The 16,937-nt window shown below is 34.7% G+C and overlaps 1 protein-coding gene across 2 annotated transcripts in view; it reads left to right on the top strand.

Moving 5' to 3' along the window:
* Positions 1-3,881: 3,881 nt before the first annotated feature.
* The window catches only part of Notum (palmitoleoyl-protein carboxylesterase notum), a 30,704-nt gene continuing 17,648 nt past the window's right edge, over positions 3,882-16,937 (top strand). The window contains exons 1-2 of one of the 2 annotated variants that reach the window (XM_072889016.1): positions 3,882-4,001; positions 6,425-7,119. In XM_072889016.1, coding sequence (XP_072745117.1) covers positions 7,102-7,119 — 18 coding nt within the window. In that variant the 5' untranslated portion in view covers positions 3,882-4,001; positions 6,425-7,101. Of the gene's footprint in view, positions 4,002-6,180; positions 7,120-16,937 lie in introns of those variants that run through there. The other variant, XM_072889014.1, reaches the window with a different exon arrangement.

The raw sequence follows: 16,937 nt of genomic DNA, 5'->3' as shown, positions 1-16,937 counted from the left end.
GTTTTGCTATTGTATGACATTTTTTATTTGGCAACTACCTATTGTAAGATATAAAATATGTATATATGTATATAAAATTAATTTTATCGAATTAAAACTTCTTAAATATATTTATGTTGTATTTTAGCTTGTAATTCTATAATGTTATCTTCAAGAAGATAACCATACTTGACTATAAGTACACTCGTTGAATCTAGACGAATTTGCCATATATGAATATAAAACAAGATTGTGAGTGGACGTTCGAGAACATCCTTGGCGCCTTTTGAGCATGAAGTCAGATCGTTTCGACTCCGAATCGGTCTAAATTGGTATCGACCGGTTCGACGATGACTCACAAAAAGAGTCTCGGTGCCTGACTCTTAATCTTTTACTTATCGTTAATTCGATACGGTAATATCACGACAACACGTTCTTCGCGAATAACATCACGTTGATCGCTTTGATCGCCGCCTTTCTAGATATCGTGTATTATTCGATTTTCTCGACATTCGAAGATACGGTGAAAAGGAGAAATACGCGCTCGAAATTCGTAAGATATATATACGCGCAACCTCTACACAAATTTACTTATCAACCATTATGCTCTCATATTCATTTATTTATTTATGCGCGGTTTGCGGCACGCAAATACGAACTGTCGCCGGATGTCGCGCTCGGGCAAAAGCCAAATTTGGATAAAACTGAAATTCAGATTCGGTCAGTCGAGAGATACCATGTTAAGCCATGGTCGAAATTCCACTGAAATTCTAATGTAAGTGGAAAACAGTACGGCACCAGATGCTGAAACGGGAAAGTCGGTGGAGAGGCAGGAAGAGGAATCATTCGTTTAGCGCATTCAAGAGTGTGTATTTTCAAAGTTCTACGGAGAAATTCTTCAGAAAACTAAATATTATAAACTTAAAAGAACATAAAAGCCAACAAAAAATAAAATAGATATAATCAATAGTTTAAAATAAGTTTAAATAAGAACTCATGCATTTCCAAAGAGTTTAAAAAACATAAACAAAAATTAATAATTGTTGACTTATTTAAGATATAACACTGAGATAATAACAATTTTATTAATGTTTGATTTGCAAAATCACTTAATGAATTAATGAAATTTTTAATATGATGCAATATACAAATAAATTATAATTTTTAATTTTTTATAGGAATTATACTTTTCTATCACTTGTTTTTATATTTTTTAAAAATATTTATTATAATTTATTTTTTAATTTATTAAATAAAATATTAAGCAATATTTTAGATGTATATTGTGATATCTAAAAGATATAGTATATATGTATATATAGTAATGTATAGTTATAACATACAGTTAAACATGCTATTTATGTGTTAAGTAAAGTGTTGAAGAAAATTTTGATAATGGAAAAGAAATTGAGAGTGTAACGATTAAGCTTCTTATTTATACATAATTAGTATATTTTGTATTACATATTTATTTTAATATATTTTCTCTTTCGCTCCCTCTCTCTCCCTCTCTCTCCCCTCTCTCTCTCTCTCTCTTTCCACAACTCTGTTTACATTCTAATATTCACATCCATATCTACTTCCCATTTATGAATCCGCATTGGCTAAATTGGATTATTAAAAAATGAATTTCTACTCTTCTTTTTCTCCTCTCTATCATTTCTTCTTTTCAAGTTTAAAAATCTTCAGTATAATTTTAATTTTTCTGTCTTGACTTTTATATTTTTTCTTTTTCTTAACCGATATTGTGTAACCTTTTCTATCTTTCTTGTTGTTCATAATTATAATATTATTTAATTGTACTATTATATCATCTTTTATACTGTACACTGAGAAAAAAAAGTCGTTAACTAAATATTTTATATTTGACTTAAATATCTACATATTTGAATTAAAAAAATTATAACCAACTAAACGCATTTAGTTAAGTTAACGACTTTTTTTTCTCAGTGTATATATTACAATGCTCTTCATTAAAAATCTTTTCAGGCATTATAAATTATTATTTCATGGTTTCCATCTTTACTACAATAGTCCATTATATGTATTTATGTTTAACATACGCAAATAATTATTCTGAAAAACAATAAGTTTTTATTCTCCATATTTTATTCTCTATCTTTAGAGTTTTATCATATGCTCTTTCATGTTCCACTATTCTTCATTTTTGAAAAAAATTATCTTCGCAGAATATAATCACAATTTTCCACGCTATAAATTGTCATTTTATAGCGTCCATTTTTATTACTTATGCATTGGTTTATTATATTACTGTTCTGTCAAAAGGCATTATTCCGAGGATAATAAATTTTTACTATATTCTCTTTCTCTATGTTGGAATCATAAGCCCGTGGAAAATCCGTGAATCGACAGTGTAAAGAGTCAGTACCAGCGGATCTCAAAGGGAGTATCGTACAGCCTTCCCGCCGGCAGCAGGCGGTTTCTAGCTGCTAATGATCGCGGTGTACCGTAACGTGCTACACGATTCTGACGATAAACTACAACGCACCCGGCAGCACCCGCGGCACCGCAAACCCGTTTTTCGAGAGTATGGACTTTTTCACGCTTCTCTACCTTCCTCTTTCCCGCACACTATCCGACTCTCCTCTCCTCTTTTTCTCTTTGCTCGCTCGTAAGTATCTAACAATGAATACGCGCTACTCGACGAACACCCCGTCGCGATAGACTACCGGCTTTTATAGCGGACATAGTATGCATATATACCTTATCTCGTTACATATCATTAACGCGGTTGCAAAGTATACGAACTCTTTTTACACGAACATTAACGAGGCAGTGATAACAATAACACGTTGAACTGGAACGCCTAATAGTAATATACAGTATGTTCTTAGTGCTCACAATCAGTATTAGCAGAGTTATTCCTAATTTCAAATCATAGAACGAAAAAAAGATGAACTAATTAAGTCACAAGTTTCAGAATTTAAATTTTTACTGGAACGCTACTTTTCTTTCTATATCTGTTAATCCTTTTCTAAAACGGTAATCATCTTGTGAAAAAAAATAAAAACTACTTACTAATAATTAAAAACTTGTAAGATTCCTCTAAATATCGCATATGTGATCCATTATATATATATTTATTTTATATAGACGTTACGAAATTATTATTAGTTAAATTATTGCGCGTATACAGATCTATTTAGCATGGATCACAAAAAAAGTAGAGGTAATTAAAACGTCATAAATTCTGAAAAAAAATAAATATAATGAGACGGTTTAACACTCATGTTTAGAATAATAAATATAATCATTTTTAAAACTTTTTTCTCAATTTATATCTTGGAAAATTTTCCATCAAAATAATAATAAAAAAAATATAACATATGTGCACTTTCTAGTATATATTAAAGATGTTAAATATTTCTTAAATAAAAAATAATCATTTTTATTTATACTACTAAATACTATTAGATATCAGGTATTTATACCACTAGATACACACTACTATAAGTGACCAAATAATTTGAAGAAATTAATAATTTAAAAATGATTTATCAATTGTTTGAAAAAGAAAAGTAACAGACGGAATGGATCTTGCACCTTTAAGTACAATTCCGCAATAGAATGCGCTTAAAGGTCAACCATTGCCAGCCACATGATCCCGCGACTGCAAAGAGGAGAGATATCCCTTTGCATGAGTCTACCGCTTTCTAATAACGCGGCTTGCAAATTGCCCTATCGCTAAATAACCGACGATCAAGGGAGCCTCCTCATTACTAGTCGTAAGATTCCCGCGCGCAATTTGCATTAACTCCATGAACGAGCCGCGACCTCGACGAAGGTCGGTACCTCCCACCTACCCTATCCTTAAGATTAATGCCGGCCGATTACAGTGGCGACGAGAAGTCAGTCGGATGAGGGCAAGAGACCACTATTGTGTAAGCGCGTCGACGACTCTAAATACGTGCTGCCGTTTAGAGTGAGAAGTGTCTACCGTGACCTAATGGCAGATCAATTGTTACCCTTCTCATCGAGAGGGCACAGAAAAAGAATTGCAGGTACTATTCACGAAAAGCGCGCCCGCTGTTGTCGGCTGCCTTTGTCGGCGACTTCGAATGCTTTTAAGCTTTGATCTTTCGTCGAAGATGTTCGGGACAAACAACGCCGGAGATGACAGCGTCACGGTACACTACGGTTATTTGCGGCGGTCATCTGTAACGTTCGTTGAAAAAGCGACTGGCGCTGCTACGCAGCGAATTGCGTGATTTAAACTTTTAATTGCCGAGACGCGTCGAAAATTAATTGTAGCAAGATAGGAACGTAATTGAGAGAACCGAGGTTCAAGTACCAGAGAAATCAAAAGGTCGCGTTTAAAAGAATTTAATATCAGAATTTTCTAGAAAAAAAAGGATCTATCATTTATTACTTTTCACAATATTTCATATTTTGTTATGTTATAAATCAACATATTTATACATTCAAAAATATTTTTTACAAACTGAGGACGTGTATCATTGTAAGATGAAAGAAGTTTACTTGTTTGCTAAGTTGTTCATTGTTTAATATTTAATAAAGGCTAATCGCTAATATATGTATAGAAGAGAATAATGACATGAAAACTTTCACTATATTTATTTTATTTAAAAAATTACAATATTTAAGTGACACACAGCCATAATGCATTAATATATTAATTTCTTATTTTTATTGAAATACATTAATACATTTGATTAAATATCAGATTTTTCCTTTTTAGATTTAATTAGATTAGATATAAAAAATGATTGTTCACGAAATATTTGTATAACGTTGTATAACGTTGTAAATTGTAACGTTTCTCAAATACAATTGTAAATTTAAGCTTTAATTAGCGAGAGAAATGAATGAAAGAAACGGCAAATATGGACCATGTTCGATAGATAGCACCATTTGTTAATTGAATATTCGATGCATTCAATGCAATGATAAAATAAACTATAAAAACGTTTAAACCGCAATTACGCGAAAAAAAATGGTTCTAACAATACACCAGCTCGACAATGTTCTACCGCTATGTAATATTACATGCAAATATTGTGCGATACTGCGATACACCGCACGATGTCAAAACAATATCGCGGTTAATAACTTCTCTCGCGACGATGAATGAATAACAAATTAATTCAAGGCTACGCAAAATGCATACGCGGAAAATGGGATACGATAATATCATCGAACTTATTACCGGCCGTAATTATTTCAAATTTGTTATTCATCAAAAATCAAATATTTAAATCTAATTATGTTAATAGAAATTTAAAAATAAATAAATCGTAGGAACTTATGTATGACGTATTTGTACTTCTTTACGTACAACAATGGAAGTAATATTATGTCATGCTTCGTGATGTTTATGATATATACATATTACGATATATTATGCATTTCTATGTTCTATAAAAAAAAGGAACAATGCAGGGAATAATTCTGATAATCGAATTATAAAATAAATCATTATTATTTTTTAATAAATTTAACACGATTGTTAACTTTTTGACATTGGATTATGACAATTACATTGGATTTTGACGTTATATTTCGATATCTCATGTAAAGTGTCTGTTTTCAATATTGTTATGTAATTATTTTTACTGATCCTACATTAATTAAGAAACGCGGATAAACAATTATGAATCAATAATTTTATTAATTGAAATTGCAATGCCGTATTTTGCTCTGTTGCAATAACCATCTCAATTAGCCATATACATCAATTGTAAAGATTGGTTTATTGAATCCAAATATTGTTAAGTAAAATAACGGACAAAAGTAAATCATGTTTTTAAATCAATAGATTTACATAATTTTAAAATATATTAAACATATGAAAAATAAAAAAACTTTATTATGATATATTTATTTTGATATATGCATCGTTTTTCCGCAGACCGTTCCAATCAAAATAGAAATATTTGATATAATCAAATCGATAAAATATAATTTAGAAATGTCACAAAATAAATATAAATAAAATATAATCAAGAAATATAACAAAGGCGCAAAGAAGATATTTGAAGAAATCGATACTGAAGCGACCGCAATGATACTATCTCGTTGTAGTCAAAACAACCCTACACGTGGTGGTGAGAACCACGTTCCTCTCCACCACCCTCGAGTCTCTCTCTCTCTCTCTCTCTCTCTCTCTCTCTCTCTCTGACTCTCTCCTTCTCGTTCTCCCCTACCCCTCTCGCTGTTGTGCTCTTGCTGCTTACTTCGCGCGGTTTGAGCTGGGCCGATTGTCAGTCGGTCCCCGACTCCGACAGTGCAAGGAGCATCGAACAGTTCACAGTGATTTCTCATATCACAAAGATCACGTGAAAACGTACCAAAAAAATTATTTTCTCTCTTTCGATTAATCAAATTATTTCAATTGCAATTAAATTCTCTTGAGACAGTTTCTCACATTCTCCGATCTACAATGAGCGCTAATTAAAATTTCTAGATATGACATTTGATTTTATATAAGAATTGCAAGGAGAACGTCTCAAAATTCGAAAGTAAGCGGGAAGAGAAAAAGAGAAAAAGGAAGTAAGATCGGGCGAGAAGAAGAGGAGGTGTCAGACACTGTTAGTTCGTCGATCGTGCCCGGCACGTGCGCGTACTCGGTCCCTCGTGCCTTCCGAAGAAGAAGAAGGGTGCATCGGCGAAAGGAGTAAAGAAGGAGGCAGGAAGAAAAGGAAAAGCGACTGAAGCAGAAAGTGACGGCAGTGTGTTCCGAACCGTCACGCGGGACGCTGAGGACGAGAGCTAGCGCGTATCGCAAATGCGCATAGCGCACACCACGTGATTATACCACGAGATATCTTCAACCCCTTCTTTTTTGAACGTTTTTGAATTGTCATTACATCGTTGTCGTGCGGCATATATTTAATGGAAGAAACATTCTTTCTAACGTCACCTTGATGCCACATCGATGGTACGAATGGATAAATGGAAGGACACGGTGCTCGGTGATTCTTTGACGAGACTAGGATGGTCCGCGTAAAGATAAATCCACACTGGTGCACGCGCATGGATTGAAGGTGATCGATATGGACTGCGATAGTCGCATGTGAAAAAGATACAAAGATTTGTCGCGTGAGCAACAATTGCAGTATTGTTATTGGAAGGTGGATCAAGATGAAAGCGGAGTTGCAGGTGAGTTAAATTCACCTAAGCCTAAACAATGTGTCTCTCGCAATTTTATCACAACTTTACACATATCTAACTTTTGGTGTAATAATAGTAAAATGCAAACATTACGTTAATGCATATATATATATATCTGATTTGGAATACAATATTAACTATATAATATCCATGTAAATTTTCCGAAATATATATATTCCCATTTAATCTTGTAAATTAATATTTCATTTATATATAGAAAATTTGTGAAAAATATTAAATGTTATTATATTTTTATTTTACATAATTATCATGTATATCTAATTAATTAATTAATTTTTTTATTCTAAAATATAGAAATATATTCTAGTTTAACAATTAAATAATTAAAAGCATTTTCGTAAAATAAAAAAAAGTTTCTTATGTGAAAAAGAAGATAAAGATCAATAATATAATAAAAATAAAATTATAAATAAGATTAGATTCGTTATATATGAAATATGTGAGATGCGATAGATCATGAATAATCCGAAATACATCGGGAAATCTCATGTTCGTAGCGCAAAGTACGAATAAGAAGAAAACATGCTAATACGTCGTTAACAATAGGAGCGAATGTCCTTTGCATTAATTCCTTCTTACCACACGCGCGCGCTTTCACGGATGCTTCGTAAGACGAGTAGCGCCGAGGCAACCCAATCCTCTTTAACGCTCTTTGATCATCTGAAGATTCTGCTTTCACGGATATACCAACCGTCCGTTTCTCACTACGCTGTCCTTCCAAGTTTCCCTCCTCCATTCCTTCTTCCCCCTCACCGACATTTTCGTATGCGACCAGACATCTCGCGTATACCATAGCCTTTAACTTTTAAGTACGATTTAACGAAAGCCTTTGAACATTCGCCTGTGCTTCAAAACTCCGGTACCGGTCGCGGATTCCCTAGAGGTTATTTGACCTCAGCGGCCGCCGCCCTCGGAAATCCTCCTTTACCCTCTGCGCTTCCGTGCGCTTTTGTCCCCTCGCGCCCAACGATTTGCTGCTGCTGAGCTCGCTTTGATATTTTTAATCCTCTTCGCGCGTGACGGGAACGCTTACGCGCGTCAAAGTATACGGCGCCTTCTTTGTTAGTCGCGAAAGCGCGGGAAATGTGATAGATCAACGAATGATAATAATAACGCTTTCATAAAGGATTATATGGATCGCTCGTCAATTTTGTCACGATACAAAGATGTCAAGCGAAATAATTAAAGGAAAATCCTGATGGAAAATTGATGATCATATATAATTAAACTATTTAATGCAGCCGTATGATTGGCAAGTCGTGACATTTACACTGAATTTCCATATGTCTCCATTAACCAGTATTTAAAATTAGAAACCACATCAATGGGATACAAGTCGTTTTTAACTAATAATTACGAAAGACGATATATTTTTGCAAAATATATTCAAATTAATTTAAATTAATATCTAAGCTAATTATTCGAAATTAATTATTGCACATAGTAATAAATAATTAAATTGAATTTATTTGTTGTTTCTATGTATAACATGTGGATAGTATAAATATTAACACTTTCATTAATTGCGGCGTTGATTGAATCTCATTACATGTGAAGCTATTTCGAGCGCAAGCTCAACGTCACCGGGCGACTTCCTGGACAGCCAACTATGATGCGCTTGATTTGGCGTATACAATTCGTGCAACGACGCACGCGATCTCGCCGCACGCGATAAATCATCATGGTAGCTAGCCGCGTATGGGATAAACCGCAAACTCGCGCGCGAATCGCACGCGATTCTCTCCCGCAAATTTATCGCCGTCTGTCGCTGACAGCCGCATGATACGTACTTTTGTATTAAAGGCTTGTTCGAAATTAAAAAGGAGGAATAAATTTATTCACTTGATATATCGCCGCATCTCTCACAATATTTAAACAATGGCATAATATTTAAAATTAGTAAAAATTTAGCACAAAAAATATATTCGATTATGTGTGTGTGTGTGCGCGCGCGCGCGCGCGCGTGTGTATATATATGTGTGTGTGTGTGTGTGTGTGTGTATGTCAGCTGTACTTGTATATTATGTTATTACATATTTTGTATAAAGTCCGAAATTTAAGCCGTAGTTTTGTCCGCGAAACATATGCTATGTTTTTTTCCAAACAGTAACCACGCACGATGATTTAGGAACGGAAATTCCGAGAGAATTGCAATTCAGAGAGAATGTGCAAAAATTTCTCTTTGTCGCGTGAGCGAACAAATGGTAAAAACATGTAATACGTTAAATAAAATAGAACTCTTACCTTTTTAATTTTGCAAATTATAACTTTTCATGCCTTTTCATTCAAGAATGGTTAATAGTCTGAAAACGTTATTTTGTGCATGTATTTATTGTGCCGAATTTACATTCTGAATACTTTTTTTGTCGTGCATTTTTGTTAAATAAATATTGTGACAAAAATTGCTTTTGCGTTTTAGTCAGCTGAACAACATGTAGTTTTTAATATGTATTACTGTTTCTGAAAATATTTTGATTATTTTCGATTATGAATTTTAATAATATTTAAACAAGTTCTTATAATTTAGAATCTTTATTTCTTTTATTTATTTTTTTCGAGAATTGTAAAATGTATATGAAAATATATATAACAAAAATAAGTTATGTGATGAATCTTAGCGCAAATTTAAGTAAAAATTATATTTTTAACTTTTTAAAATTAATTGTCGTAAAAACAACAAGTTTTAAATATTCTATTATATTTTGCTATATACTTTTAGTTGAAATTAATTAAACAAAATTTTATTGTTTACTTGTTTTTTAATGACAATTTTATAATAATGATTTAACAGAACACTTTTCCATCTTTAGTACTAAATAAGTCTAAAATTAGACTTTTCAAATTTCGCACAGAAAAATTGTTAAAAATAACATTGTTCTTCCTATGTATACCAAAAGTTTTATCACAAATAGGAACGTAAATCAAAATCGCAACTTTATAGAAACTCTATGGAAAAAAAACATTTGAATTTTATAGATAGGAATACAATACGTTTTATACGTTTTTGTATGTAACAGGAATACTATCTCATTTTAAAAATATATATAATATCTTATATTCGATTTTAAATATCATCTGATTTTGCAAAAAAATGGGGCTCTTTGTTATAAAACTTTCAATACGTTTTATCATTACCTGTTACGGCAATGCAGTATATTTGAATTATGAGCATTTCGAATACAATCCAATATGCAGCTTTAACCGCTTCAATAAATTCAGTTAATGGTACAGCAAACAGATATACCGCAAAATAGTTGTTTTGTTGATCGCAATATGTTTTTATGATGTTGTTCAAATGTCAAGTTTAATTTAACATGTTGAAATTAAATCAACTCTTACAACATTAACAAAATATTTTTGTTATATTTACGCAAAATATTCATTTGTCACGTAAAAAAAGATACTAACAATATTACTGAAAAACTGCTCTCTATTTCACGACATAATAAATACGATATATTTGATATTGTAGATATAAAATCTGAATCAAGTATTTATATACCCGTACATACCTATATTCTCTCTTTCTAATAGCAAGGTTTAGGCTTTTCTTTTTTTCTTTTCGCTTACAACAATATTATTCCGCTTGTGATTTATTTAAAATACGTAATGGATATCCATTTATTGTTAGTGGTATTTATTACGACTGGAAATAATGCGATTTCAAAACCAAGGTGATATTTCTCTTGTTGTTTTGACGAGTGGACGAGCGGATATGTCGGCCATAAAAAGAAGGGCAAATAATTGCAGCGATGATCGTATATGTCACCTGTCAAGGTTAACGTTTTCGCGATATTCTCTGGGAATATGCGTGTCCCTTTGGCACCGCGAGCGACCGCACTCGTTAATGAGCGTATATTGATCTCTCAAGCACCGCATGACCGGACATCAAAGAGTAGACGAGCAACAAGTATCCCACCGCGAGAGAGAACCTAAAGCCCGAGATTACAATTTAAGCCTGTTTACGTCGGGATTCCGTCTCTGTGATCTCGCGCGCCACGCATAGTCCGCGTCGATTCGGAATCCCGTCTCCTCCGGCGTTTCTCTCCACCGCGCCTCTTCCCGTTTTAGCCCTTTGCTCTGCAGCCGAGCTGCCTTTACGCGCGCCAGCAACTCAAGATTATTTCCCCAATGTACTCTCGTGCGGCTCTCGATATTACTCCGAAATATAAACGTCTGCGCATCGTCCCATTGAGGCGCGTGTTTTGGAAACAGATAAATGATGATAAAAAACATAAATCTCTGCAGGTCTTTTTTTTGTGATCTCTACTGAATTATTATGTTGAATGAACAATATTATCGTAGTTAAAATTTATTTTAATAATTCAATACGTCATGTATTGATTTGGTTTGTAATGTTATTGAAATTAATAAAATAAATTTTAATCACAATAATGTAGATTCAACATTATTTTTTTCTAAATAAATAATAAAATTCTATTTCTTGCAACTAAATTTTGTTAATTAAATGTTACCTTAATAGAAACCTTATTTAAGCCTTTGTCAAGAGCTTCAATGCTTAAGATTATTAAAATCTTGCGACAAATTATGAATATTTTATATAATTATGCATATTTCGTTATATTTTCATTACACAAGCGAGAAGCTTAGCTTGCGTAATTAAAATAGAATTAGACAGCTAAACCATCATATTCAAAATATATCACGGGAGAAAGCAAAATATTCATAGAACATATTCATGGTAATGCGCGCACCTAACATGAATACGAAAGCGGAAGTGACGGCAGCAGAAAGAAAACGCGATGACGCTGATGGTCCACCATTAATAATCTTACGAACGAAGAAAATAGCTATTGTAGATTTCACGATAAGTGCAATATTAACGATCATAATAATAAATATTATAGATTATAAGAAGACTTTGCACGTGTTGCTTACTACCGTCATTTACTTAAACGCCTTTTGCGTGGAAAAGATCTTAACGTGCTAATGATAAAATCTCATTGTCGAAGAAACGGCAGACCAGCGAGATTGCTGCGATTTAACGCGAAACTTTTGCAACGTTTGCCGGAGACTTTTGGGTGGAGGAAAGCGATAAGAACTGGAGTACAATCTTCTCGAAGGCGAAGACGCTAGCAGAAACAATGCCCCGTTAGAGAGTAATGCTGGTTCAGAATCGTTCTATCTCTTACGTGCCTTTTTGTGCGGAAACTCGGCAGAGAGACCAAGACAGTAAACGGATAGTGGAGCATTGTGCTAGCAGAAAGCAGCAATTAGTAGGGTGTTGTTGCCACGTTGAGGAGATATTCAGTTTGTAGTATTTAAGAGAATTTGCCTGAAACGCGAATGAATTTGTCAATACGACAAAAAAGTGTCATCCGCGAGGAAATTGATAAACGTTTTTCCGCACACGTTGATTAATTGTGTCGAAAAGAGCCATGATTGCATCTTATCACTATTCCGATTTTCCTTTCGGCTACTTTAGCTATTACAGAATTTCCTAAATATATAATGGCGAGAAGAGTATAATTTAAAATATCTTAAATTAAAAAATATAGTAAAAAATATTGTGTGAGTATTGTGTAACGAAAATAATGTATACATATATCATGAATATATATTCCCAGAGTTAAGAAAAAAAGATTATTCTATATGTAAATATGTATTGTAATATATATGTATATAATATGATAATTTCATAATACGATATTTATGTTATAATAATGATACAATTATTCAATTCTTTGAAGACTCAATAATTATTAAAAATTTATGAAAACAACTTGCAATCGCTGCACGACAGTGACAAATTAATACATCGAATACTCTACTACTCTACTTTATACGCCGGATGTGTGACATGCTAACTGTACAACCAACAGTGGTATCGCGGGAATAACAATTACACAGTAAACACGACTTTGTTAAACTACGCATGGGCACTAGTTTATACAACCAGACCAAGATACAGTACTCTTGGTGAAACAACAAGGCTGTTACAAGCGACATGGGAAATGCGGAATATCTTAGCGCTACACGGGTTAGTTGCGTTGACACTGTAAAGTAGATTCCATGTATAAATCATTATTAATGATATTTTACTTTCTGAGAAGAGATATGCGTTTCATATATATGAAAGGAGATCTCGGATGGACTGGGGTGAATCGCTGTCATAATACAGCGCAGCAATTAGCAGCGGTAGCAATTACTGAGAGTAGACGGAGATGTGTACTCAAGAAGGTGACTATACGAGCGTCTACTTAAGAACATCTACATTAAAGGAGATGAATAACGATGACGATGTGGACATGGATGAAGATAATTGCAACTTGGATTACAGAGCAACGGGCGATTTAATCTTGAAGGCAAAGGCAAAAGTATATTTAACACCGCGAACAATCCATTCGTCGTTCTATCCGCACGACTGGAAACGCGCGAAAATTCATTAAATAATGGTTGAAATCATATGAAATATATACGTAGAACAAATGAAAACTCCTTTAAAGTCCACTAGCAAATGATCTCATGTATCGATAAATCTAATTTGTAGTTGATATAGATGTGCATTGATTCTCATCTGCCTGCATAATTTAACGTTATATTAAATGTCACAATTGAATTATTTTAAATTAAAGTGTTGTAAAAGTTATTTAAGAAAAAAGCGAGTCACAATTATATGTCATAATTTTGTGTAAAAATATTAAAAAGTAAAAAGAGATTCATTATTAATTTGTTATTAATGAAAGAATAACTGTATACATATAAAAATTCAAATTTTATTTATCAACTCTCAAGATGTACACATATAAGGAAATAGCTTGAGAGATAAATGATAAAAGAGAATTCTTACTATATGTATATGCAGTTATTCTTTTGTTAATAATAAATCTCTTTTTTATTCTTCAATATTTTTTCCAATTATAACATGGTCAAAAATGGAAGAGAACTTTGTTCGACGTTTTTCTACAGAAGAAAATAGTATTGGAAAGAAATTAAGATAAAATCCGTGCTTTACTTGGCAGAATAAACCGGCGTTAACGACTGAATATTATCCTTTTAGAGAAAAGATTGTCTAGTTTTGCGTTTTACTCAAAAAGATCTAAAATAACAAGGAGAGAGAAGAGCTTGACGAGCGCCTGGACCTGGACGCTGATGCGCAACTGACGAAGACGGTCAAGACAACGACGACGATGACGACGACGACGACGACGGCGACTACGAGGACGACGACGATGCTTCTGCCGTGAGGCGATGAGCAATTAGCGACACAGCGCGGCAAGATCAGAGGCCGAGGGCGGGGTGGGGAGCGGCGGCCTAATTACACACGGTACCGACCGACTTCAAAGGAGCCGACAGTTCCTCTCCTCTCCGAACCATCCCCTCCGAATGGCCGGCCCGAGAACAACGCTCCTCTTCCTCGTATACCCCAGAGCTCAGGCGGCCGACGCAGACCTGACTATGCCTTCGATACTCTCTTCCTTCTCTCGTCTCTCTTTTCTTCCTTTCCCCTTCTTACCCATCTTTTGCTCTACGAGAATACTCCTTGCTCTCTTTGATCGCGGGATCACTCGCGGTGGCAGAACTCGCTTCGTTCGCAAGCATTATCGTTATATTATCAGATTATCACGCGTATTTATCGCAGCTGACGCATATACTTGAAATAATGAATTTTATTATTATTTATGTCTTCATGAAGAAAATGTGCGTAATTATCAAAGTATTTTTTTAATCGCACAGATAATATATATAAGCAATACATAATTTTTCACACAAGTATTTATTACAGAAAATTAGATTTTTCGATATCGAATCTTTTTAATATCTAGTAAGTTGTAAACAGATACAGAAAAAGAAAAAAAAAGAAAAATAAAGAGAGAGAAAAAGATATTTATTGAATAATCTTTTACTTTAATTTTGCTTATTTTTTGTAAAATTTTTAATATTTGAAATAGAGAGAGATGTACATAATATGCTATCATTTTTTTATTTCTCGGTCTTGCTAAGTTTTACCATTTGCATCGCAGCATATTTCAGTAAAAGGTTTTATATATTACGCGCGTTCTCTTTGTTATATACTTTGATATACTACACGACCAAAATTTCTTCTTAAAAAATACCCTTTTAAAAGGCTTTTAAAATAAAAATCTAAAGATAAAAGTTGCAAATAGAGAGTTTTGGACGTATGCATACACTATAGTATCGTGTACCAAATATAAGTTGTTGAAATTTTAAATTTTATTTTAAATTACATTTTTTACAAGATTCATTGTAATGTCGAATAGATAAGTCGTATAGATACGAAAGAGTTTCTTCATTCTGTTTCGCGCGCGTCCTCCACAGAAAATAATTCGAGAAAATACAGCCATATCAAAGCGTAATTTTCTCTGCCACGCTTGACGGCTCGACTGATCCCGTCCAAAGGGAAAGATCCAAATCTAATATGTCCGAAAAAAAAAAAAAAAAAAAAAAAAAAAAACAACATGCGGGATGAGGCTTTTCGTGCTTGTGAGGGAAAGCGAGACGGCGGCATGGCGGTCGGCATCGCGGCCCAACGATCAAAGGGGCGACGACGAATCGCCGTGGCTGTGGGTTGGCGTGCGTCCCGCAAGGGCCCGCGAAGCGTGGACACACGAGTGGGCACGCGTCGCGCCGAGAAATCGACGGGGACCGGTAAACCCGGCGGATATCGAGGCCGACGTGCGGCGGTTCCCTCGGACGTCGCCGATCTTCCACGAGGTCGTAACGCTCGACGGGCTTAGCCTTAGCGGCTGCCTCCTCTACTCGAGTTGTGGCCGCAAGTCATCAGTCAAGTCTTTGAGGCCGGCTTCAAGCTGTCTCCCCTCCCGCTCTTTTTCTCTCTCTCTCTCTCTCTCTCTCTCTCTCTCTCTCTCTCTCTCTCTTTCTCTCTTTCGCTCTCCGTCTTTCTCGAGTCGCAGAAAAAGGCCTTTTGCCGATCTGGCTTGGCGGTAAGATCAAACGTTTCACGGTCCACCGTACGGTGAACCAACTGCGCGCGCGGGTGCGCCGCTTCAGGCCGATATACATAGATATATATACACAAGTGTAGAGCGTGAGAGGGCGAAGAGAGGGGGTGAGAGAAGACGATAGGGAAGAAGGAAGGAAAGAACTGGTTGTGAGAAGGAGACCGCACGAGAAACTCGTACGAGGAGAAAGGGTGCGCGTGAGGGGAGGGAACAGGGCACGCTCGAATGAGGAAAGGAGATATCTCGGTTCGGCGAAGGAAAGGGAAAGGGCCCCGGGAAGGCACCTAAACAAATACGCGTGCTCCCGCTAACCGATCGCAAATTTGTTGAGGTCCGACCTCGAGATTCGGCCTCGCGGCTGTCCATCAGCGACATGACCGACTAGTCCCATTGACCGATCGAGAATGCAATCGATTTTTTTGTGACATTCTGGAGATATATTTATGGATACGTTACGGTGTTGTTGCCCAACAGACTGATCGCGCATGGTAATAAAACCGATATTTTTCTGGCCGCACTGGATAGATTTCCGGGTTATTTCTTCAGCATAAATCACACGAGGTCATTGCAAAATATACGGACGTAAAAATTGTTCAACTCGGAAATATCGCAATCAATATATGGTGAAGCGTTTTGTTTATTTATTTTCAATGTTGATCGATATACTCGTAAATTATATCAATGGCTATTCATTTTAGCAATTTTAAAAAATATATTGTTTTATGCATAGCCTGAAAATGGTTTAACACAAAATTGTTTAATCATATTAACATGATATATTTATTAACACTAAATATGATTCTTTCAGCTCTTGGTTACATTTAGTTTTAAATTTATTTT

Source organism: Anoplolepis gracilipes, chromosome 3, assembly GCF_047496725.1.
Source record: "Anoplolepis gracilipes chromosome 3, ASM4749672v1, whole genome shotgun sequence".
NCBI classification, from domain to species: domain Eukaryota; kingdom Metazoa; phylum Arthropoda; class Insecta; order Hymenoptera; family Formicidae; genus Anoplolepis; species Anoplolepis gracilipes.
Note: the sequence above shows the minus strand (reverse complement) of the source record. Positions and strands in the feature narration are given on the sequence as shown.